The sequence below is a fragment of the Ovis canadensis genome, chromosome 9 (assembly GCF_042477335.2).
Source record: "Ovis canadensis isolate MfBH-ARS-UI-01 breed Bighorn chromosome 9, ARS-UI_OviCan_v2, whole genome shotgun sequence".
In the NCBI taxonomy this organism is placed as follows: domain Eukaryota; kingdom Metazoa; phylum Chordata; class Mammalia; order Artiodactyla; family Bovidae; genus Ovis; species Ovis canadensis.
Genome location: NC_091253.1, coordinates 87,269,446 through 87,295,826, shown reverse-complemented (window position 1 = coordinate 87,295,826; position 26,381 = coordinate 87,269,446). Strand labels below are relative to the sequence as shown.

Sequence of the window (26,381 nt, the reverse complement as noted above, 5' to 3'; positions counted from 1 at the left end):
GAACTTTCAACTGATAGAACTTTAAGTTCAGTTCAGTTCAGTCGCTCAGTCGTGTCCGACTCTTTGCGACCCCATGAACTGCAGCATGCCAGGCCTCCCTGTCCATCACCAACTCCTGGAGTTTACTCAAACTTATGTCCGTTGAGTCAGTGATGCCATCCAACCACCTCATCTTCTCCTGCCTTCAATATTTTCCAACATCAGGGTCTCCTTCAAATGAGTCAGCTTTCCGCATCAGGTAGCTAAAATATTGCAGTTTCAGCTTCAACATCAGTCCTTCCAATGAACACCCAGGACTGATTTCCTTTAGGATGGACCGGTTGGATCTCCTTGCAGTCCAAGGGACCCTCAAGAGCCTTCTCCAACACCACAGTTCAAAAGCATCAATTCTTCGGTGCTCAGCTTTCTTTATAGTCCAACTCTCACATCCATACATGACCACTGGAAAAACCATAGCCTTGACTAGACGGACCTTTGTTGGCAAAGTAATATGTCTCTGCTTCTTAATATGCTGTCTAGGTTGGTCATAACTTTCCTTCCAAGGAGCCAGCGTCTTTTAATTTCCTGGCTGCAATCACCATCTGCAGTGATTTTGGAGCCCCTCAAAATAAAGTCAGCCACCGTTTCTATTGTTTCCCCATCTATTTGCCATGAAATGATGGGACCAATGCCATGATGTTTGTTTTCTGAATGTTGAGCTTTCAGCCAACTTTTTCACTCTCCTCTTTCACTTTCATCAAGAGGCTCTTTAGTTCTTCTTCACTTTCTGTCATAAGGGTGGTGGCATCTGCATATCTGAGGTTTACATTAAGAAGTGACTCTAATAATATCTACTTACTTCAGAGTGCTCTGCATTAAACTACAGAATATTTTCACCTACATTATCTAATGCAGACCTTACCAAGTCCTCTGAGATAGACATGAGGTTTTATACATAGAGCAGGGAATACAAAGTATAGCACTGAAGTAGGTTTTACACCTCAAGTCTGAACTTAATTTTGCTCCCAGCTATGAAATACTGGCAAGGTTAATATTTCAGAGATCTAGATTCTTCTTTATCTATAAAAACAGGATACAAATGCTTCACATCCTAGGGCTTCCCTGATGACTCAGATGGTGAAGAATCTGCCTGCAATGCAGGAGACCTGGGTTCATTCCCTGGGTTAGGAAGATCCCCGGGAGAAGTGAATGGCTACCCACTCCAGTACTCTGGCCTGGAAAATTCCATGGACAGAGGAGCCTGGCTGGCTACAGTCTGCGGGGTCTCAAAGAATTGGACACGACTGAGCAACTAACATTTTCACTTCTTATGGGTATTAAGTTAGAAAATACATGACCATCTCTTGCAGAGACTCAAAAAACATACCTTTTTTGGTATGTTGCCAGGTTAGATTACTTGAAAATTTTTTCTCTATAAACTGCCTAGAGATATTGGTAAAGTATAACTAATATCCTATTAAATGCATAGCTGGGGTAGTAAGGGAAATTACCATGGGTCAAAATTAAGGAGTGTACTGAAAACCAGGGTGCTAAACATGAGCTAATGATGAGACAACTACAGGGTGAATTAAGGATGTGGGTGATAAGAGCCACAGGGTACAGGAGGCAAAGCCTTGGACCCTCACAAAGTGAAAACGTGACACTGACACCCATACACACACTATGGTCCTTGAAGGGTACACACTAAGTGGAGTGGAGAGTGGGGAAAAATGTACGTATATACACCTACCAAGCCTAAGAAATAAAAACGAAGCTCGCTTGTCTTGGCTTATAGTGTGTCTGTGTGTGTGTGTGTGTGTGTGTGTGTGCGCGCGCGTATAAATCTCCTGAGGATTCACTATCATGAGTTTATCATCACTTGGGTTTGGTTTTCAAGATTACACTTGTCAAATGAAAAAACTCCAAGATGACAAATTGGCATTAAAAATGTGCCCAGCAGAAGCACCACAGACAAAAATCTCACTATAAGAGCTCATAAGTCAAAATTAAAAACACACAAAGAAAGAATCCACCATGTCAGCAGAAATAATAAATAGAAGAATCAGTTCTCCCAAGAATTACAAATTGTGGAATTCCTGGATACCGTAGCAGCCGGGCTCTAGGGTGGCTCCCATAAACACAGTGTCGCCCAGCGTCATTCCCTCTCCTAACTCTCTCCCCCGAAGTGTGGGCATCACATATGGCTTGCTTCTAACCAACAGAATAAAGCAACAGTGGTGAGATTTATGTGCTTACGAGTACATGATTACATTACATGCTGGTATGTTACTTAATCCCAATTTTACTAAGAAACTCTCATCTTTGCTGTTTTTTGAGAAATGAGCTGCCACACTGTGATCTGCCATGTGGAGAGCACCACATGTCAGACAGCTGAAGCTAACAGCCAGCAAAAACCTGAGTCCTTATTCTGGTGACCTGCAAGGAGCTGAATGCTGCTACCCACCATGTGAGTACCGAAGCAGACCTTTCCCCAGCTGAGCCCCAGATGAGCAACCAGTGCTGGTCAATATCCTGATTTACAGCCTTGTGGAGGACCCAGCAAAGCTGTGTCCAGATTCCCTACCTGTATTAACTGCGAGGTAATAAATGTGTGCTATTTAAGCCACAAAGTTATATTAATACTCTAATGCAGGAACAGATAACGCAGCTACAGACTATGAAACATGCTTAAAATGCTTCGAGATATAAAAGGAGAAATAAAAACATGAAGAAAAAGAAGACAAAAAGATAAAACAACAGGAAGGTTTAAAAACACAAGTAGAATGTCTAATTTAAAAAAAAAAAAAAAAGCAGTTCCTTAAATGATTTAACTCAATGGATGGGTTAAACAGCAAATTGAAATCTGCTGAAGAAATAATACATGAACCAGACAACAGATCAAAGAAAATTGATCTAGTTTGGTTTATAACATATAACACAGATGTTATAAGATGGAAAGACTTGAGAGATTAAGAGAGATATAGGATAGGCTGAAAAACACCACAATTGACCAAAGAATCCAGAGAACACATTGATCAGAGAACCCAGGAAAATGAAGTAGAAAGACTGAGAGAAATAATGGCTGAGAATTTTCCAGAATTGATGAAAGATACGATTCCTCAGATTCTAGAAACAACTTAGACTCAGGAAAGATAATCATAGTAAATACATTGAGATAACATGTAGAACCCCAAGGTCAAAGGGAAGATTATAAAAGCAATGATAAAAAATCCTCCCTCAGAGGAGCAACAGCAAACTCTTCAATAATAGCAATAGAAAAACCATGACACAGAATAATATCTGCAAATTGCTAAGAGAAAACTGCCCACCTAGAAGTCTATATTCAGCTAAATGATCAATAAGAGAATAGACATTTTCAGACAAACAAAACCTGAGAGATATTTTACCACTAGGAAATCCTAACGAAAAACCTACTAAAAGCTATTGTTCAGAAATCAAACCCAAACGAAGGAATGTGATGCAAAAACCAAAAGTAAGCAAGAGATCTGTGTGTGAATAAATCTACACAGCATTGGCTGTAATCAAAAATATAGTCAAGACTACTTGGTGGGTATAAGACAAATTAATATATAATATTCTGATCACTTTGCTATATACCTGAAATATCATAAATAAACTATACTTCAATAAAAAATGTGTTACCCTGGTGTTCAATTCAAGACAAAAATCTCACATTGCTGCAAGAATATCTTTATATTAAACAGTACTGTGTAGTAAAAGTGCTGTGGATTTACCTAGCAATCCTCTTATTCATCACTTCCATTTCATTCTTATCTACTCTCTTTACTCATTAGTTCCTACAATTTGCAAATAACTTTTCTCCTATGCTTTTTACTGTTTTTTCTCTCTTCATCCTTCCCATTGATTTTTAATTTTGAACATGTTTGTGTGTGTGTATGTGTAAACATTTATAATACTTCTGCATCATACAAGTTTACTAAATTTTTTAAAATCTCAATGTATATGCTATGGAAAGTGGTAATTTTTAAGCGTGTAGTTTTTGTTAGGACACGGTTTCTTTTAAAGAGTTCTACAAAGATGGAAGAAGCTACAAAAGACAGTGGAGCTGAGATCCACTTTGTTCTATCGTAGTGGTCTGTCACCGAAGCAAGTTGTTGTCATTTAGTCACTTACAAGTCACGTCTGACTCATTTGCAACCCCATGGATTGTAGCCTGCCAGGCTGCTCTGTCCACAGGATTTCCCAGGCAAGAATACTGGAATGGGTTGCCATTTCCTTCTCCAAGGGATCTTCCAGACCCGGAGATTAAACCCAAGTCTCCTGCGTTGCAGGTGGATTCTTTACTGCAGAGGCCCAAGGGAAGCCCTACTGAAGCAAGTATGCGATGTTAAAGAAAGCTGTAGGACTACTGGTGGCAGCAATCTGGGCTCCAAACCTTGGCAGCGACAGACGGTCCCCTGGCAAGTTGTTTCTGGGATCAAAGACTGTATCTCTGAATCCTTGTGGTGATTCCCATCCCTCTTGCCAAGATCATTTCATTCGGTTTCTAACTGAACTATGCTATCTTGAAGCTGTGCTGCAATGAAACCTTCAGGATGTGCCCAAGACTGTAGTTCAAACTCTTGGACCATAGCTAGTCATGCCAAATCACTGTCACTGACCTCCCATCTAGTTTGCCTACAGATATTTCTCCAATACTTCTTGAGGTAATAAAATTTCAAGGTAAGTAATTTGCTGATCAGCAAACAGAAAAGCATGTAAGTCTTTTATAATCAACTCTTGGTCTCTTACTATACAGTTTGTCAGATGTATAAAAACCAAATTCACAGCAACTTTAACATGGTGCCAACTATTCTGCCATTGGCATGATCAGTCCAAAGATCTGTATTGTAAATGTACCCTGAAGGAAGTTATACAGCATTTCTATTTTTGAATAGAAAGAAAAAATGCTGTTTCATATTGTGAAACAAATCTATATAGGGTTATGGTATTAGAAGCAATTCTTACATCTGGAGACACAGAAATCTTGGATAATTAAAACCTAAACCAATTTAGACAGCTGCTCCACTAACAGAAAAATAAAATAGCCACAGATGAAAAAAAGCAAGCAAGTCAAAAAGATCACATGATTTGCTCCTTTTATTTCTCCCAATTAAACTAAAACCAATGTCTCCATCACTCCCCTCCACCCACTCCATTTTGGTTCCTCAAAAGAGAAGCTAGAGAAGGATAAAAAGTTTACTTGGGCCTTGATCCCCAAACAGAGTAATCCAATCTCAGAATAACCAAAATTTGAGTGTATCTTGTTTCACAATCATTTATAGCTGGTTGAATACCATTACAAAGAATTAACATCTACCAAACTGAAACAGAACTTCCACTCAGACAAGTATATGGAAATACTGTGATTACAACAGCAACAGAAAAACCTCCTTACCTGAGCAGCTGAAGATTTTTGGAAGAGCAAGTTTTGTAGTAGCGAAAACATAATAAAAATAACAGGTGGCACTTTAACTGTCAGGGCAATAGGTTAGGGGAAGAAGGATAAGTAGAGAGTTACAGGTGAAGCATTAACAAGCAGAAGAGCCAACTGTGTGGTCTCAGAAAATGGTGCTGGCAAATTAGAAAGAGAATTTCATGATGTCATGGGGCCAGATCTGGGCCGTGTAGGAACTGAAGCCCTTATTCTTGTGGTAAAAAAGTACAAAGCTCTGTCAGCTGATTTATAAAACATCATTATTAATGCCAAAGTCAGGGTGGTGGCGGTAACGACAAATTCCTAGCAGTACTCTCTGATGTTCTGAACAGGATTATAGTAAGATAATAAACAATGTGGCAAAGCTAATCTCCTCAGCATTGTTCAGAGAAAGTTCCTCTATAATAAGGTTATTTCAGAATTAGAAGAATCACTTAAGTGGAAATCAGACATAGAAGAGATTAGCAGTTTTCTAGGCTTGATGACCTCTCTCCATAAAGGATCAGGAGAGCCTAAGAATAAAAACTGAAAAGACAAGTTCGCTTGGGTCATAATTTTATTCCCTTTCCTTTTCACCCCAAAAAGTGGCTATTGTTTCTCTCTCTCTGCAGAGAATCCTGTTCTTCATCCTCTATTTTGCTTTCAAGAGGTCTAATGATGCTCTTTTCTCCAGCTCTGAGTCTCTGCCTCATATGGTGTGTAGCACAGAGGCCCAGGAAATGACACAGGGCTGTGATGACACAAGGAGTCAATTGACATCCTTTCCCCCTCATTAGACAGGCCAACAGCCTAAGTGTCTCCAACAGCTGACTGCTGCAGGAACCTCACAGAGTAGCTTCAGGTAACGCCTCTGCTCCCAGTCACTTCAATAATTCATTACAAGTCCCCTCTCGGGGTTCTCTTTTAAGTCACTCACAACCAAAGCAAAAAGACATACTTTAGAAAAAAAGATAACATGTTCTTTACTGGAAGAACAGTTAATCGGCAGCAAAGAGACTGAGAGTCTACAAATCTGACTATAAAACAATATTCTGCTGATATTTAAATAAAGTAATTCAATGGAAACAATTTAACCACTGCCTTTTCGCCCTCACTCCTAGATTTCTCTTATTTGAGGCTGGATGAAACTTTTCATTTCTGTGTTCTGGGAATGTCACATTGAAGCAACATTATTTACTACTTACTTGAGCTTGCTTGCATACTTTAAAAGGGTGAAGGGTTTCTTGGTAGAAAAGCTGATGATAAGCTTGTAGGTCAAACCAAAAGTACACACAGTTCTTCCACAACTGCAGATGGAAAAGGTACATAAATTATTACCACCATTATTAAAACTCTACAAAGCCCTAATTTCAAATACAAGTAATCGTTTAGCTCTTTGCTGTTACTATAAATCAGGTTCAGTTTAAGATGTTTCATCTTCTATCACAAACAGGCAACACACAAAATATGAGTCCTGTCACTAAATTATATTTTTGCATATATGCTTCTCATGTAATTGGTCATTTAAAAAGTTAAGTGTTCTAGTAAATAAAGAGTAATCACATATCTCTGGCATGAAACTAAAGTCTGAAAGCATCTTTACATACATGGCAAATGTATATCATATCAGAAGTAAAAGCTACTCTAATAACTGAGCTAATGAAATACTTATCTGAACAAAATAAAGGCTGTTGTAATGACTAAGAAACAAAACAAAAAGCCTTGAAATAAGTTTCTCACTATTCACTGCAACTGTAATTGCTAGAGTTACTAAAAATAAAAATTGAGGGACTAATAGAAATTAGCTCTAAAGTTAACATATATTACATTGAAATAAAGTTACATGAAAGTAATCAATTGTTAATAATGCAGGTCAATCCTTATCTATCTGTACTTTTCTTTGTAATTTTAGTAGGATAGTGAACCAAAGAGAATTATAGCTAAGATATTTACATTTTTACTAGATAATTTAGCATGAAATTTCTTACAAGAAGAAATGGGAATTTTAAAATGAAATATAATTACTTGACATTAAATTATTTCAATCTCTCATTTTAAATAAAAGTAGAAAATCAGATTTAAAATAACTATTTTCTACCTTGTTCCCTGAGTTCTCACAGAATTTAGTAAAGAAGAATCCAGCTCTATTTTCTACATACAAAGATTGCAACAAATTCTCCATGTCAAATCCTCCCAAGGCACCATCGCCCATGGTTTTAATCTAGATAACAAAACAGAAGTGAATTATTCACCCAGAAACATTGTAATTTTTTTATGACATTGTACAACAACAGAGTTTCACAAATTCTGCCAGGCTGTCATTTCCCCACTGGACTACTTTATTTTTGTACCATATATGTAATTAATGCAGTATGTTGCATCTGACTGTCACACAAAATTTGTTTACAGAGCCAACTCTAGCTGCAGAGCTCATTCTATTATAAACCAATCTGATTTCAAACTTAATGTTAAACTGACTTCCCAACCTCAACTATTTTCATATTTCAGGCACAGTGATACCATTTTAGGAGTCTTCCAAATCTCTGTTGGTGGCCTCTTTCCTACATGTTTACTGTTATTTTGGCCTTGAGTTGCTGCTAAGAGAGTTATAAAAAGAAATATCTTCAAGGCCTCTCAGGGCTACCCATTAACTGTCCTTATGAGGTCCCTCTCTGGACAGTCTCACCCCGTAAGGTCATGGCCTTCAAGTGGAAAGGCAGTATAAATTCTCATAAAACTTTGCTATTTATGGGCTTCTCTGCCAACAATGCTGGCAAGCCTAACACCGTTTTTGAAACACAGAAAACTGGCTATTTCTCCAAGCACAAGAGTAATTCTAAAATAAGAAAGGGTATCCAGTATTCACATGAGCTCTTTGCTATTTGTTGTGTGAAACTCGCACTTCCTTATAATAAGACAACTGTGGCATGGGTGATTTAGGGTTTAAGTCAGGTTCTTACTCTTGCTTTATAATCTCCCTTTATTCCCCTACATTACAAATTCTGAGGTAAAAATTTAATGATTTTATGATGTTTAACCATTGGCATTCCAAAACTAAAAAGTCATTATTTGGATAAGAAAAATACTAAATAGAAGAAAAGAAGACTTGTTTGCTTAGAATAAAATAAATAGTACAAAATTATATGTAAGTGTTCAGACAATATTAGGACTACCAAGGTTTCTACCTAAAGTGTAACTGTTAGAGAAGGTAAAATTTGCATTTAGAACTGGTGTGTTAAATCCACATTATCAAGGTAACTATAGTCTGGAAATATTGAGCTTTATAAAAAATTTGAGCTTCTAAAATATAACATGAAATTTCCTAGAGGGTCTTATTTTGTATCTTAGGTGTGATTATACCAAACAAGAACATGGCTATTTTTGAAAACAGTAATCAATGGAGTATATAGGAACATGGTGCTACAAAAGGAAATAGGAAGTTTTTGTATAAGAATGTGATGTTTGGTAGAAACCAACACAATACTGTAAAGTAATTATCCTTCAATTAAAAATAAATAAGTTTTATACAAATCTTGAAATTATTTGTTCTAGTTCTGTGAAAAATGTGGCTGGTAGCTTGATAGGGATTGCATTGAATTTGTAAATTGCTTTGGGTAGTATACTCATTTTCACTATATTGATTCTTCCAATCCATGAACATGGTATATTTCTCCATCTATTAGTGTCCTCTTTGATTTCTTTCATCAGTGTTTTATAGTTTTCCATATATAGGTCTTTAGTTTCTTTAGGAAGATATATTCCTAAGTATTTTATTCTTTTCGTTGCAATGGTGAATGGAATTGTTTCCTTAATTTCTTTTTCTACTTTCTCATTATTAGTGTATAGGAATGCAAGGGATTTCTGTGTGTTGATTTTATATCCTGCAACTTTAAGATTTGTATGGAAATACAAAAAACCTCGAATAGCCAAAGCAATTTTGAGAAAGAAGAATGGAACTGGAGGAATCAACTTGCCTGACTTCAGGCTCTACTACAAAGCCACAGTCATCAAGACAGTATGGTACTGGCACAAAGACAGACATATAGATCAATGGAACAAAATAGAAAGCCCAGAGATAAATCCACACACATATGGACACCTTATCTTTGACAAAGGAGGCAAGAATATACAATGGAGTAAAGACAATCTCTTTAACAAGTGGTGCTGGGAAAACTGGTCAACCACTTGTAAAAGAATGAAACTAGATCACTTTCTAACACCACACACAAAAATAAACTCAAAATGGATTAAAGATCTAAATGTAAGATCAGAAACTATAAAACTCCTAGAGGAGAACATAGGCAAAACACTCTCAGACATAAATCACAGCAGGATCCTCTATGATCCACCTCCCAGAATTCTGGAAATAAAAGCAAAAATAAACAAATGGGATCTAATTAAAATTAAAAGCTTCTGCACAACAAAGGAAACTATAAGCAAGGTGAAAAGACAGCCTTCTGAATGGGAGAAAATAATAGCAAATGAAGCAACTGACAAACAACTAATCTCAAAAATATACAAGCAACTTATGCAGCTCAACTCCAGAAAAATAAACGACCCAATCAAAAAATGGGCCAAAGAACTAAATAGACATTTCTCCAAAGAAGACATACGGATGGCTAACAAACACATGAAAAGATGCTCAACATCACTCATTATTAGAGAAATGCAAATCAAAACCACAATGAGGTACCACTTCACACCAGTCAGAATGGCTGCGATCCAAAAATCTACAAGCAATAAATGCTGGAGAGGGTGTGGAGAAAAGGGAACCCTCCTACACTGTTGGTGGGAATGCAAACTAGTACAGCCACTATGGAGAACAGTGTGGAGATTCCTTAAAAAATTGCAAATAGAACTACCTTATGACCCAGCAATCCCACTTCTGGGCATACACACCGAGGAAACCAGAATTGAAAGAGACACATGTACCCCAATGTTCATCGCAGCACTGTTTATAATAGCCAGGACATGGAAACAACCTAGATGTCCATCAGCAGATGGATGGATAAGAAAGCTGTGGTACATATACACAATGGAGTATTACTCAGCCATTAAAAAGAATTCATTTGAATCAGTTCTGTTGAGATGGATGAAACTGGAGCCGATTATACAGAGTGAAGTAAGCCAGAAAGAAAAACACCAATACAGTATACTAACACATATATATGGAATTTAGGAAGATGGCAATGATGACCCTGTATGCAAGACAGGGAAAGAGACACAGATGTGTATAACGGACTTTTGGACTCAGAGGGAGAGGGAGAGGGTGGGATGATTTGGGAGAATGACATTCTAACATGTATACTATCATGTGAATTGAATCGCCAGTCTATGTCTGACACAGGATGCAGCATGCTTGGGGCTGGTGCATGGGGATGACCCAGAAAGATGTTATGGGGAGGGAGCTGGGAGGGGGGTTCATGTTTGAGAATGCATGTAAGAATTAAAGATTTTAAAATTTAAATAATAAAAAAAAAATATAAAAAATAAAAATTAAAAATAAAATAAAATAAAATAAAATGAAAGAATGCAAAAAAATAAATAAATAAAAATAAATAAATAAGTTTTAAAAAAGAAACTTTTTGTATAAAAATCCTTTTGGAAGTAAAAAATAAATTTTTGTTCAATAAAGAAAAAATTATTATGGTAAATAAATAAAAATTCTCTAGAGTCAGGGGACATTGATTAGGTAAAATGAAGAGTCAAATTAGTCCTCCAATTACTTACCAAAGGTTCTTCTGTATAGGTATATCTTCTATCCAGCTGGGGCTTCAGACATTCAGAAATGTCAGTAAAAGATGTTAAACGAATAACTTTGCTGCTTTCTGACATGTGCCTTGACCTAAATTATAGGGATGAGAACTAATTAGTCAATCAACAAATACTTTAAGCACCTTTGGTATACATGTCCTAAATCTTAGGAGTGCTTCTAGGCATTGTGAGAACTAGTTAAAAAAAAAAAAAAGTATATATATATATATAAGCATCAAGTCCAGCCCTCAAGAGGAAGTTGAGAAAATGAGGTATAGTCATACAGAAAAATGACTCTCAATAAGATAAATGCTGGTTGAATGGGTTTGTGAATGTATCACAGATGCCAAATGTCTGGGATGGATAATAAAACTATGGGCGTGTAAGAATGAGAAGGCCCTTGGAGCTATGTTAGTAATTAAAGAAAGGAGATTTTTTTCCTGAATAACTAGTGGAAGATACATTCTCTCTGTGTGTAAAGGGGTTCTTCAGATGGGGAGAATAGTGAGCAACATATGAAGGTAAGCAGAGAAAGTCTTGTTTAAAATGCAGAAAGTTGACTAATTTTCTTAGGGCAAGAGGACACTAAAAGCTAAACTACATACCAAATGCTGTGCCAGAAATAATTCATATGAATATATTTAATCCTCATAACAGGTGGGTCTCATAAGGGTTTATATGCGGTAGCTTGAGATGAGATAACGGAAGACTCTGGAGTTAGACTAATGACTTTGGACCTTATCTTTTTATATTTTCTCATCCAGTTCCCTCTCCCACAGGCCAATGCAATCATTCCAAACCTCACTTTCCAGTTCCATAAAACATGCTTCTTCCAACTCATCAATCTCCCTCAACTCTAACCCACCAGCAGGTTACTTTGCAGTTTCTTCTCAGACAAAATGTAGGTACAACATGCTTCAGTTTCCCCTCCCTCATGTAGCAGACACTATTAATCGACCAGCTAACTCAACACGCATGTCCGGCAACATGATTCTATCACAAGCACCATGAGATACTAAAAAAGCTAAATATTCACTTAAAAAGATGCCAGGGAGGGACAAGTGGTTGTATAACCCAGCTGTGACTAATGAGATAAAAAATTAAGTCTGCTGGGGAGTTTCTATGAAAGCCTGCTTTCCCTACTACAGGGAGAGAATTAATAGATACTGCCCCCTTCCCTCTTTATGATTTGAAAGCCTGATGCCAGGATCTGTGACTCTACTGACTGCAAAGGAATGGCCAAGAGCATTACAAAGATTTAAGCCTTAATACTCCTGATCTGGTGAATCGACACTGGCAGTTGCTTACACTCAGATTTCTTGTTCTGTGAAAAAAAAATTAGTCAAAGTTTTCTAAGCCACTGTTGATCAACTTTTCTGTTATCTGCAGCTAAAAGCATTTCAAATTTATCTATCAACAAATATATCCACCAATACCCATCCTTGACTTCCCTGGTAGCTCAGATGGTAAAAGCATCTGCCTACAACGCGGGAGACCCGGGTTCAATCCCTAGGTTGGGAAGATCCTCTGGAGAAGGAAATGGCAACCCACTCCAGTATTCTGGCTTGGAAAATCCCATGGATGGAGAAGCGTGGTAGGCTACAGTCCATGGGGTCGCAAAGAGTCGGACACGGCTGAGCTACGTCACTTTCACTTTCATACCCATCCTTATTTCCATTCTGACTCAGGAAGAACTGTCCTATTTCGCCGCCAAAGTAGCCTCACTGCCTTGGTATCTAAGCCCCTCTCTCTGCTGGCCTTGGAAAAGAGAGGCACAGAGCATAGATGAGTGATTGCCCGGCGTTGAGGGAGGGGAGAATGGCTGCTAGTGACACGGAGCTGCTTTTTCAGGAGATGAGTTGTTTTTGAATTATATAGTAATGATAGTTTTATAACCATGTAAACATAACTAAAAACCACTGAATTTTATACCTGAACGTGATTAAAATGGTGAATTTTACAACAGGTAAATTTTCTCTCAATAAAAAAGAGTAAATGTGAGGTAATAAATCACTAAACAAAGAACTATCCACCAGCAGACCCCACACCAAAGTTAATACCAAAGGGTATTTTTTCAGGCTGAAGGAAAAGAATTCCATTTGAAATAAAGAACAATGAAAAGGGCAAATAGATGGGCAACTCTAAATGAATTTTTAAAGTATACTATGTTAAATAAGCAGAATATTATTAGGAGTATTTTGAGTTCTCAAATTTGAGAAATATTACTAGTCTCAAGAGTTCTGCTCTTAATTTAGAGTATGCATAGGAGTATAACTCTAATATCTCTCCCTGAAATATAAGAACCCATGTAAAAAAAGAAAAGTATTCATTTTCAATTTCTATTTAATCTTTAAATCCTTCAAACATCTTACCATTGCAGAAAAGCACTGGGACACAGAAAGCCACACTTACCCTTTCTCAATCACATCATCCTTAGAAGAAACTGGATTCGAAGACTCACTCTTCCAAGGTTTATAAACTGCTGTCTTTACTCTAGGTGATTTCTTGGGAGATTTAGGAAGTTGTAGTAAACTGGATTCTTCTTTCTAAAAAGTAGTAAGATGATGAACAAAGTGAAAAATGGGCCAAGTGGGGAAAAATGGACAGAGAATAAAGCACATTCTCCATAGATACCTCAAATTTATTCTGATCACTAGAGGACTTCTTCCCTCAATCTATCACCTACTATCATATGCTTAAGAAGGAGAATGAAAATATTTTTATTTTTCATTTTTAACTATTAAATATTCTTATTCCTCTTCTCAAACTCCAACTTTAAAGCAGCTAGCAGGCTGAAATCTCTAGACCTATTTAGAGCATTTTAAAAGGCCAAAGGCCCCCCACTATTGTGAAAGACTCTTTCCTGGAGGAAGAATTGAGTGCTGTGTGTATGTGTACATGTGTGTATGTGTGTTTGTATGTGTGTGTGAGCAAATGTACGTGTTGTGGAGTGGGGAATGCAGGTAGCAGGCTGGGAAAAGACTTGTGGAAACCATTGGTCCATAAGAGGCTCTATCTTAGACTAGTTCCTTCCGTTTTTGGACATTTTATTTTTATGGGTATCATTCCCATTCTTAAATGGTTTTTGTAGTAAAAGTTAATTATTTAAATCTAGAACATGAGATGCTACACACATGATGCAAAAAAGCAGAAACATCTAAATGTCCAGAGAGGAGAAAGAAACAATTATATACATGCATGGATGTATATTTTCATATGTATAAATGTAATGTTATATACTATTTTAAAGTAAGGATTACCAAAATTATCACACCTGGAAAAATACTAATGAAGATGTTACATTACCAGAATCCAAAAATATAAAGGTATTAAAATCAAAAATTCACAAAAAGCCTAAGAGAAAATAAGTTAACAGTTGTCTAGAAGTAGATGAGATCAGAGTGACTTGTCTCTTTGTTTCAAAACTTGTCTAAGTTTCCAAATTTACAGTTTTATTATTTTTAATGCAATGCTTTTATTTATTTAATATTTATTTATTTGACCACACTGGGTCTTAGTTGTGGCATGCAGGATTTTTGATCTTCATTGCAGCATGCAGGATCTTTAGCTGCAACATGCAAATTCTTATCTGCAGCATGTGGGATCTAGTTCCATGACCAGGGACCAAACCTGTGTCCCCTGCATTGGGAGTGTGGAGTCTTAGCCACTAGACCACCAGGTAAATCCCAAGTTTTACTATTTTTATAATTTGAAAAACAAAACAAAAAAAATCACTTCCTATATGTCAGCTTCAATTAGAATGTAATATATGCTGCTGGAAAGCAAGAAATATATTTGTGATGCTTTACTATCCAGAACAAACAATAAAATCTTATATGCATTCCAACTACTAATAATTTTTTAAGAATTCTATAAACAAAATTAATTACTTATGTGCAGAATACATCATGCAAAATGCTGGGCTAGATGAAGTACAAGCTGGAATCAAGATTGCCGGGAGAAATATCAATCACCTCAGATATGCAGATGACACCACCCTTATGGCAGAAGGCAAAGAATTAAAGAGCCTCTTGATGAAAGTGAAAGAGGAGAGTGAAAAAGGTGGCTTAAAACTCAACATTCAGAAAACTAAGATCATGGCATCCAGTCACCATCACTTCATGGCAAATAGGTGGGGAAACAGTGAGAGACTTTATTTTGGGGGTCTCCAAAATCACTGCAGATAGTGACTGCAGCCATGAAATAAAAAGATGCTTCCTCCTTGGAAGAAAAGCTATGACCAACCTAGACAGCATATTAAAAAGCAGAGACATTACTTTGCCAACAAAGGTCTGTCTAGTCAAAGCTATGATTTTTCCAGTCGTCATGTATGGATGTTTGAGAGTTGGACTATAAAGAAAGCTGAGTACTGAGAAGGCTGAGCGCTGAAGAATTGATGATTTTGAACTGTGGTGTTGGAGAAGACTCATGAGAGTCCCTTGGACTGCAAGGAGATCCAACCAGTCCATTCTGAAGGAGATCAGCCCTGGGATTTCTTTGGAAGGAATGATGCTAAAGCTGAAACTCCAGTACTTTGGCCACCTCATGCTAAGAGTTGACTCATTGGAAAAGACTCTGATGCTGGGAGGGATTGGGGGCAGGAGAAGAAGGGGACGACAGAGGATGAGATGGCTGGATGGCATCACTGACTTGATGGACATGAATCTGAGCGAACTCCAGGAGTTGGTGATGGACAGGGAGGCCTGGCGTGCTGCGATTCATGGGGTGGCAAAGAGTCGGACACGACTGAGCAACTGAACTGAGACTGATGTTTTGCATATAATGTCCTAGGTATCGGGGCTCACATCTGTTTTAGTAATTTGGAACACAGCATGACGTTAAGCAACACTCTGTAAATAAGTGGAACCACAGGAGACTGGGCTTATTAAAAGTGTATCATTCAAAAGTGGTCAAATTCATAGACACAAAGTAGAATGGTGGTTACCAGGGGATGCAAGAGAGGTTGATGAATGGTTATATAGTTTCAAACTTGCAAGGTAGAATACTTCTGAAGATCTGTTACACAACAATACAAATATACTTATATTACTACTGCAATGTACACTTGAAAATGGTTAAGATGATAAATTTTGTCATGTGCTTTTTGTTATTGTTGTTCAGTCCTTCAATTCTGTCCAACTCTTTGTGACGCCATGGACTGCAGCATGCTAGGGTTCCCTGTCCTTCACCAATTCTCAGAGCTTGCTCAAACTCATGTCCCTTGAGTCAGTGATGCCATCCAACCATCTCATCCTCTGTCGTCCCCTTCTCCTCCTGCCTTCAATCATTCCCAGCATCAGGGTCTTTTCAAATGAGTCAGCTCTTTGCATCAGGTGGCCAAAGTATTGGAGTTTCGGCTTCAACATCAGTCCTTCCAATGAACACCCAGGACTGATTTCCTTTCGGATGGACTGGTTGGATCTCCTTGCAGTCCAAAGGACCCTCAAGAGTCTTCTCCAACACCACAGTTCAAAAGGATAAATTCTTCAGTGCTCAGCTTTCTTTATGGTCCAACTCTCACATCCATACATAACTACTGGAAAAACCATAGCTTTGACTAGATGGATTTTTGTTAGCAAAGTATTGCCATTATGCTCTGCTTATTAATGCACTGTCTAGGTTTGTCTAGGTTTGTCACAGCTTTTCTTCCAAGGAGCAAGCGTCTTTTAATTTCATGGCTGCAGTCACCATCTGAAGTGATTTTAGAGCCCCAAAAATAAAGTCTGTCACTGTCTCCATTTTTTCCCCATGAACCAGATGCCATGATCTTTGTTTTTTGAATGTTGCATTTTAAGCCAGCTTTTCACTCTCCTCTTTCACTTTTATCAAGAGCCTCTTTAGTTCCTCTTTTACTGCCATTAGAGTGGTATCATCTGCATATCTGAGGTTACTGATATTTCTCCTGGCAATCTTGATTCTAGCTTGTGCTTCATCCAGCATGGCATTTCACATGATGTACTCTGCCTATAAGTTAAATAAGCAGGGTGACAATATACAGCCTTGATGTACTCCTTTCCCAATTTGGAACCAGTCTGTTCTTCCATGTCTGGTTCTAATTCTCGTTTCTTGACTTGCATACAGATTTCTCAGGAGGCAGGTAAGGTGGTCTCATGTTCCCATCTCTTTAAGAATTTTCCACAGTTTGTTGTGATCCACACAGTCAAAGGTTTTCACATAGTCAATAAAGCAGAAGTAAATGTTTTTCTGGAACTCTCTTGCTTTTTCGATGATCCAACGGATGTTGGCAATTTGATCTCTGGTTCCTCTGCCTTTTCTAAATCCAGCTTGAACATCTGGAAGTTCTCAGTTCACATACTATTGAAGCCTTGCTTGGAGAATTTTAAGTATTACTTTGCTAACGTGTGAGATGAGTGCAATTGTGCGGTGGTATGAACGTTCTTTGGCATTGCCTTTCTTTGGGATTGGAATGAAAACTGACCTTTTCCAGTCCTGTGGCCACTGCTGAGTTTTCCAAATTTGCTGGCATATTGAGTGCAGCACTTTCACAGCATCCTCTTTCAGGATTTGAAATAGCTCAGCTGGAATTCTATCACTTCCACTAGCTTTATTCATAGTAATGCTTCCTAAGGCCCAATTGACTTCACACTCCAGGATGTCTGGCTCTAGGTGAGTGATCACAACCATCATAGTTAATCTGGGTCATGAAGATCTTTTTTGTGTAGTTCTTCTGTGCATTCTTGCCACCTCTTCTTAATCTCATCTGCTTCTGTTAGGTCCATACCGTTTCTGTCCTTTACTGTGCATAACTTCACGTGAAATGTTCCCTTGGTATCTCTAATTTTCTTGAGGAGATCTCTAGTCTTTCCCATTCTATTGTTTTCCTCTATTTCTTTGCATCTCTATTTCACTTAGGAAGTCTTTCTTATCTCTCCTTGCTATTCTTTGGAACTCTGCATTTAAATGGGTGTATCTTTCCTTTTCTCCTTTGCCTTCCACTTCTCTTTTCTCAGCTCTTTGTAAGGCCTCCTCAGACAACCATTTTGCCTTTTTGCATTTCTTTTTCTTGGGGATGGTTTTGGTCACAGTCTCCTGTACAATGTTAAGAACCTCTGTACACAATTCTTCAGGTACTCTGTCTATGCGATCTAAACCCTTGAATCTATTTGTCACTTCTACAGTACAATCCTAAGGGATTTGATTTAGGTCATACTTAATGGCACACTGGTTTTCCCTATGTTCTTCAATATAAGTCTGAATTTGGCAATAAGGAGTTCATGATCTGAGTCAGTCAGCTCCCAGTCTTGTTTTTGCTGACTGTATAGAGCTTCTATATCTAAATCAATCTGATTTTGGTACTGACCATCTGGTGATGTCCATGTGTAGAGTTGTTTCTTTTGTGGCTAGAAGAGGGTGTTTGCTATGACCAGTGCATTCTCTTGGTAAAACTGTTAGCCTTTGCCCTGCTTCTTTTTGTATTTCAAGGTCAAACTTGCCTGTTACTCCAGGTATCTCTTGACTTCCTATTTTTTTATTCCAGTCCCCTATGATGAAAAGGACATCTTTCTGTGGGGTGTTTTTTTTTTTGTGTGTGTGTGTTAGTTCTAGAAAGTCTTGTAGGTCTTCATAGAACCATTCAATTTCAGCTTCTTTGGCATTAGTTGTAGAGGCATAGAGTTGGATTACTGTGATTACTGAATGGTTTGCCTTGGAAATGAACAGAGATCATTCTGTCATTTTGAGATTGCACCCAAGTACTGCATTTTGGACTCTTTTGTTGACTGTGAGAGCTACTCCATTTCTTTTAAGGGATTCTTGCCCATAGTAGTAGCTATAAAGGTCATCTGAATTAAATTCACCCATTCCAGTCCATTTTAGCTCGCTGATTCCTAGAATGTCGACGTTCACCCTTGCCATCTCCTGTTTGACCACTTCCAATTTGCCTTGATTCACGGACCTAACATTCCAGGTTTCTATGCAATATTGCTCTTTACAGCACCAGACTTTCCTTCACCACCAGACACATCCACAACTGGGCACTGTTTCCACTTTGACTCAGCCTCTTCACTCCTTCTGGAACTATTTCTCCACTCTTCTCCAGTAGCATATCTGGTCACCTTCCAACCTGGGGAATTCATCTTTCAGTGTCATATCTTTTTGCCTTTTTATATTGTTCATGAGGTTCTCAAGACAAGAATGCTGAAGTGGTTTGCCATTGCCTTCTGCAGTGGAGCACGTTTTGTCAGAACTCTCCACCATGATCCATCTGTTTGGTTGGCCCTACACAGCATGGCTCATAGTTTCTTTGAGTTAGACAAGGCTGTGATCCATGTGCTTTTACCACTATAAAAAGCTTTCTAAATATAAAAAAAAATTTTAAGTGTATTATACCTAAAATTAAAGGATGGCCCAAGTTAGTATTTTTGAGCTTTCTGGCTTGGGAGAAAGCTAGAAAAGTAGACTGAAAGAAAAAAAAAATCTTTTCTTTTGATAGAAAAAAAATACTGTCAAAAGGGCACAGTAAAACTGGGGGTGGGTAAAGGAGCTGTTCCATATCATGACTGAGATGGTAGATACACAATGTATATATTTGTCAAAAATTTCAGAACAAAAAGGTGAATTTTACTTTGTATAAAAGATATTTTAACTTTTAAAATAGGAAAAATATAGAAAATAGAATCAAGTTCCATTGCTTACACTGTTTTCTGCCAAGGAGAAACAGAATGAGATCAAAATGAGTTACCCAACTAGAAAACACTGATGGTAACCTGTGTGGTGATGGCACTCAGAAAGCCAAGTATGCTCACTACACTAGTCTCTAAGATTTGTATTAACCTGGTGACTGAGTCACAAAGTCACAGGGGCTAACAAGGAAGCTCGGTTGATCAGTTAAGTGACACGCAAAAAGGCCCTGGGGGCAAAGAGGTCAGAAAAGTGTCTACATAATGGCTAAGAAACCATTAGTTCACTATAATGACACTAACTCAAGGTGTGGACCACAGGCCAGCAGAAAGAGCATCACCTGGGAGCAAGCTTGTTAGACATGCAAATCCTTGGGCCCCACCCCAGACCTACTGAATCTTGATCTTTAGGAGGAGCCCTAAAGAACAAGTTCTAACAAGTTCTTCAGGTGACTCACTGAAGCTTGAGAAGCACTAACTTGTAGTGGTGCTTTGCAGAAAATCACCTAGGAATCTTATTAAAATATAGGTTCTAAAATGTGACTCTAGGGACTTCCCTGGTGAGCCAGTGGTTAAAAATCCACCTTCCAATGCAGGGGACATGGGTTAGCTCCCTTGTCAGGGAACTGAGATACCGCATGCCACACCATGAGGCCAAAAATAATAATGTTCAGGCACGATGAGGACCTCAATTTTAAGCCAAACTCCAGATTTTAGAGTGACTCTCACCTGGTCTGGTGATGGACAGGGAATCCTGGTGTGCTGCAGCCCACAGGGTTGGAAAGAATTGGACACGGCTTAGTGACTGAACTGAATTGAATGTACTCAGCCTGTATCAATTAAATCTGACTCTCTGAAGGTGGGACCCAGGCATCAGTATGTCTAAAAGCTCTCTGTGATTCTAGAATGCATACAGGGTTAAGAAACTACCGACAGAAAAACTGTAAGGTATTTGCAGCTCTAAAGCACTACTTGTAGAAGCAGAATTTTAAAAGTCACATTATACATCTTCCTGACTTTTAAAAATAAGATATCTTAATCACAAAGTAATCATTTTTGAAGGGGTCGTGTGTGACTATGGTCAATAACACAACATTCTGTGACACCTTTAAAGGCTAGAAAGATTAATAAGGCTCTTTACTTCTGAAATGTATGTCTTAGCTACATTTATTACATCTCTGTGCCAAAGCACATAGGGTTATTTACTTCTTCTCCGTAAATTTGGTTTTCTTCTCTTTGTGGACTTTTCCTATTTTTTGTCCTATCTTAATTCTTCCCTATTGTGAAAATAATGCTCACCATTTCTAATTTTGCCGTTGCTATTTTTCACTCGTTTGTTCAGTTTATACTTATTAAGCACCAGGCACTATTCCAGGCACTGAGAGAAAGCAGTTAATAAAGAAAAGTCCCTTATATTCTGGTAGGAGGTGAAAGACAATAAACATAAATCAGCGTGGTCTTAAGTATGATGAGGCAAAATAAGGCAGAGCAGAGAGCTTGGATAGTAATCTGTGCTGGCCTGCACAGCGTGCTTACGTGGAAGAATCAAGGGCAGCCTCTCTGACTAAGTGATACCAGGGCAGACACCGAGGTGTGTGAGGGGCGACCACACGCGTATCTGGAGGAAGAGTGCTCCAGTTGAAGGGAAAGAGCATGTGCAACACTCTCAGGTGTCTGTTTGGTGTGTTCCAGGAACAGCATGGAGTGGTGCAAGCTAGAGAAGAATGCTAGGAAATAAGGCCAGGAAGCTAGCAGGGCCATGGACAGCTGCATAAAGACTCTAGCCTGTATTCTGACTGAAAGAGGAGGCCACTAGGGAGTTTTGAGCAAGTAAGCGACATGATCGTGCATGTTCAAAAATCACATTGGCAGACTGGTGAGGAACGAACCATAGATTTTCTTATTTCCTAATTGCTGCAGCATGTACATGAACAAAAACCAAAAAAAAAAAAAAAAAATTAAAAGCTTATGATAAAACTTCAGGGCAAGTGTACAAAACCCAAGCATCGACAAGTTTTAGTACAAACTTAAGAGATCAAAGTATTGCTGGACAACCTACCTGCATCTCAGATAACTGTGGAATGCAAGATTTGGGTCTTAACGGCAAGAGGGTTGCCATTTGCGGGAAAGGGTCAACATCCTTCCTTGGTTGCTCTTGACGAAGGTGCCAGAATTTCAGTTCAGCACTAGCATGTTTTGTTGAGGAGGTATGAGTAACACAGAATCTTGGTGCCCTAGTTAGAGGAAAAAAAAAAATTAAGATTAATCTAGGCAATAAGCCTCAAAAATCAGAACATATAATATGTGTTCACAATGATCAGTCTTGCCACATCCCTTTTCTAATAATTTCTTCTTTTCCTGCTCCCTATCCTCTCCCCGCAATGTTATGTGTGTGTACGTGTGTGTTATCTATCATATCTATCCATCTATCCATGTATCTCTCAAAAGAAAAGTGGGCAAAGAAGATACACAGGGAACTTATGAAAGCTGAAATCCAAATGACCACTAAATATTGAAAAGTTATCAACATCAACAATAATCAGGGAAATGCAAATTAAAAACACCAAACACCAATGACATACCAAATAGCCAAAAATTTAAGAATCTCACACTATCAAATGTTATCATGAATTTGTAATAATAAGTACTCTCATATTCTGTTGGTATGAGTGCAGTTGGTACAACTATTTTGGAAAAGGGGATATGCGTACAGCATTGCTTGTAATTGTAAAAAGAGAAAATGACACAAATTTTTTTTAACAATAAATAATCTATGGTATGTTGATGTAGTGGAATATTGTATACAACAGTGAAAATTGATAAAACTCTCAATACAGTTACAGTTAAATCAGTTATGTCTGACTCTTTGTGATGCCATGGACTACAGCCCACCAGGCTCCTCTGTCCAAGGAATTTTCTAGGCAAGAATACTGGAGTGGGTAGCCGTTTCCTTCTCCAGGGGATCTTCCTGACCCAGGGACCAAATCTAGGTCTCCCACACTGCAGGCAGATTCTTTACGGTCTGAGCCAGAGCCACAAGGGAAGCCCGTAATGTTGACAGAAGACACAAAAGAAGGCAGGCAACACGATTCCATTTTTATAAAGCTGTAGAGCAGGAAGATAAAAACACATATTTAGGGATTTATTTGCATACATGGTTGGTAAAACTGCAATGACAAGTAAGGTGGTAATCACAAGTCCAGAAAGTGGCTACCTCCAAGTGGATGGAAGATGGGGTAACTAGCAAGGCACCTTCAGGGGTCTTCACAATGCTTTATTTCCCAACCAACATGGTGAGAAATACATGAGTATTTGTTTTTACTTAGGTTTTTAATTTTAAAGAATACACAGGATTTAGCTAGATCAAGAAAAAAGGTAAGAAAGGATTCTGGGAAAATGGCAATGTCAGCAATATTGTTTTTCTACATCCCTGAATCCCTTCATAAAATCAGATAGCATGACTAGATAGCAAAACCAAAAACTCATGGACAACGTTTAGAATAACACGTGTTAATGTGACGAGGTATCCCACAACCCCAATATACAGGCAGTGGGTACAAAAGATCAGCCACAAGACCTGCATGACATCGGTGTGTGGGCCACAAGAGGAAGGAAGTGCCTGATGCTGGCCCTGAGAATGGAGGGGCACCAAAAGAGCCAGAAGGCGCAGGCGGCCTGTTTGAGGTTAGCAGTTGAGATGGAAGGGCTTCTGCTCTCTCCAGCCTGAGCTGAGTGCACACACGTGTCCATCACATTTCTACTTACCAACAATGAACAACTGGAAAGTCAAAATAACAAAATGGATGAACTACAATAGGTGCAACAATTTGGATGCATTTATGCTTCAGTGGCAGTGTGCTGACCAACAGAAGTCAGGCTCAAAAAGCTAATCCTGTATAATTACATGGCATTCTAAAAAAAGACAAAAATACAGCGACAAACAACAGTGGTTGCCAGGGGTGAAGAGAGGAGGAAGAGTCTGATGACAAAAGGGCTCTGAGAGTCTCCTAAAGTGATGTTTGCGCGCCGACTGTCATGTGCATCTATACAGTTTGCTTTACTGTATGTTAATGTAAAATATAGAAAAGAAGAGGAAAAACAGCCTTTTCAATAAATGAATCTGGATATCCATAAGAAAAAAATAAACCAAAACTGAACCTTGACCTAAACCTCACACCCTATATAAAAATTATAAAAATTAACTCAAAATAGGCTATGGATCTAACTTAAAACATAGAATTGTAAGATTTTTAAAGAACAGCACAGGAGAAAATCTTCCAAATATAGCACTGGGCAAAGAGTTCTCAGGCTTGACACCATAGGCATCATCCATGAAAGTGAAAGTGTTAGTCCCTCAGTCGTGTCCAACTCTTTGTGACCCCGTGGGCTGTAGGCCGCCAGGCTCCTCTGTCCATAGAATTCTCTAGAGAAGAATGCTGGAGTGGGCAGCCATGCCCTGGCTTCCCTAGTGGCTCACACAGTAAAGAACCTGCCTGAAATGCGGGAGACCCAGGTCTGATCCCTGGGTTGGGAAGATCCCCTGGAGAAGGGAATGGCAACCCACGCCAGTATTCTTGCCTGGAGAATTCCACAGACAGAGGAACCTGTCAGGCTATGGTCTATGGGTCATAAAGAGTCATTCAGACAGGACTGAGCCACTAACACTATAAAAACTAAAAACAGATTATATGACCCACTAATCTCATTCCTGGACTTTAATTCCAGGGAAAGGAAGATTTATGTTCATGCAGAAATCTGTACATGAATGTTCACAGCAGCTTTATTAGTAACATCAAAAGACTGAAAACAATCCTAATGTCCCTCAGTGGGAGACTGAATGTGTAACATCCACACAACAGAATACTACTCAGTAATGAAGAACAAAACAACTTGGATGCATCTCAAAGGAATTATCCTGAATGAAAAAATAATCCCCAAAGATTATATATTACATTATTTCATTTATATAATAGATGAGTAGTTTTCCAGTAATTATGAGAAAGGGGGAAGGTGAGAGGCAGACATGGTTATAAGAGAGCAATACAAAGGGATGCATGTGGTAATATAACTGCTCTATATCTTGACTGTAATGGCAAGTGCATGTGATAAAACTGTATACAGAGAAATAAATTATGAGAAACTGGCAAAATATGAAAAAAGATTGTTGAGCTTTATCAACGTCAATTCCATCACTGCAGTATTGCTTAACTACAGTTAAGCAAGATGTTACCACCGGGGGGGGGGGGGGGGGAGGCTGGCAGGGAACTGGGTAACAGGTATACAGAATCTTTGTGTAATTCCTTACAACTTCATATGAATCTATCATTCTCTCAAAACAAAAAAGTTAAAATAAGAAAAGGAAAGCTTCTACTATACTTTTTGTAATGCTTTTTAAGCTGGGTGGTGTGTATATAGGTGCATATTATAATTTATACCTTTCTGCCCTTCTTAAATATTTAAGAACAGAAATTTATACAGAGAAAAACAACATTCTCCCTCTATATGGGAAAATACAAAGTATACAAGTAATCTGAAATACCTAGATGGGAGATAATCGAGAGACAGAGGCAAGGGGCAAATCATGATGACCTTATTTGTTAACTTAAGGAATTTGAACCTCACACTGAAAGCTTGAGGGTAACTAGTGAAAGCCTTAAAGCAGGGAAGTGACATCATCAGATCGATCACGGCCACAGCGGACAGCTCCCTGATCCTCAGATAGCACACATTTCCTTCACGAGGCCCATGCTCTTCTCCATGCTTCTCGAGTCCCTCGAGTCCCAGGTGAAATACTACCTCTTCTCCGTGTCCTGTGCATCCACCACACTTGCTTTTAGTACACTCATTTCACACGTAGGTTCCTCCCACTAGACTAGGACCACTAGACTTGACTATGTTTTACCCTTGTACCCTTAGCACAGCACCTGGCTCACAGGAAGTGTTCATGGAATGTTTACTGAGATGATAAATCTAACTTGAGCTATTGTACATGTATGCACATACACACACACACACACACACATCAATTTGAAGAGATACTGAGCATAAGAGGTCAAGTGTAGGAGGATACATTCACAAAGTTAACATGGAGTTAAAACCCATCTTGTAACAGAGAAATATCAATAACCTCAGATATGCAGATGACACCCCCCTTATGGCAGAAAGAGAAGAAGAGCTAAAGACCCTCTTGATGAAAGTGAAAGAGGAGAATGAAAAAGTTGGCTTACAACTCAACATTCAGAAAACTAAGATCATGGCATCTGGTCACCATTACTTCATGGCAAATAGATGGGGAAACAGTGAGAGACTTTATTTTGGGGGTTCCAAAATCACTGCAGATGGTGACTGCAGCCATGAAATTAAAAGACGCTTGCTCCTTGGAAGAAAAGCTATGACCAACCTAGACAGCATATTCAAAAGCAGAGATATTACTTCGCCAACAAAGGTCCGTCTAGTCAAGGCTATAGTTTTTCCAGTGGTCATGTATGGATATGAGAGTTGGACTATTAAGAAAGCTGAGCACCCGAGAATTGATGCTTTTGAAATATAGTGTTGGAGAAGACTTTTTAGAG

General features: G+C 38.5%; 1 protein-coding gene across 3 annotated transcripts in view; it reads right to left on the bottom strand.

The window, feature by feature from the left end:
• Positions 1 to 26,381, bottom strand: part of RGS22 (regulator of G protein signaling 22) — a 143,243-nt gene that overhangs the window by 66,349 nt on the left and 50,513 nt on the right. For all 3 annotated transcript variants that reach the window (XM_069600519.1, XM_069600520.1, XM_069600518.1), the window contains 5 exons: positions 21,869 to 22,043; positions 13,583 to 13,716; positions 11,147 to 11,261; positions 7,515 to 7,637; positions 6,622 to 6,723 (listed from right to left, as the gene is read on the bottom strand). In XM_069600519.1, coding sequence (XP_069456620.1) covers positions 6,622 to 6,723; positions 7,515 to 7,637; positions 11,147 to 11,261; positions 13,583 to 13,716; positions 21,869 to 22,043 — 649 coding nt within the window. The remainder of the gene's footprint in view (positions 1 to 6,621; positions 6,724 to 7,514; positions 7,638 to 11,146; positions 11,262 to 13,582; positions 13,717 to 21,868; positions 22,044 to 26,381) is intronic.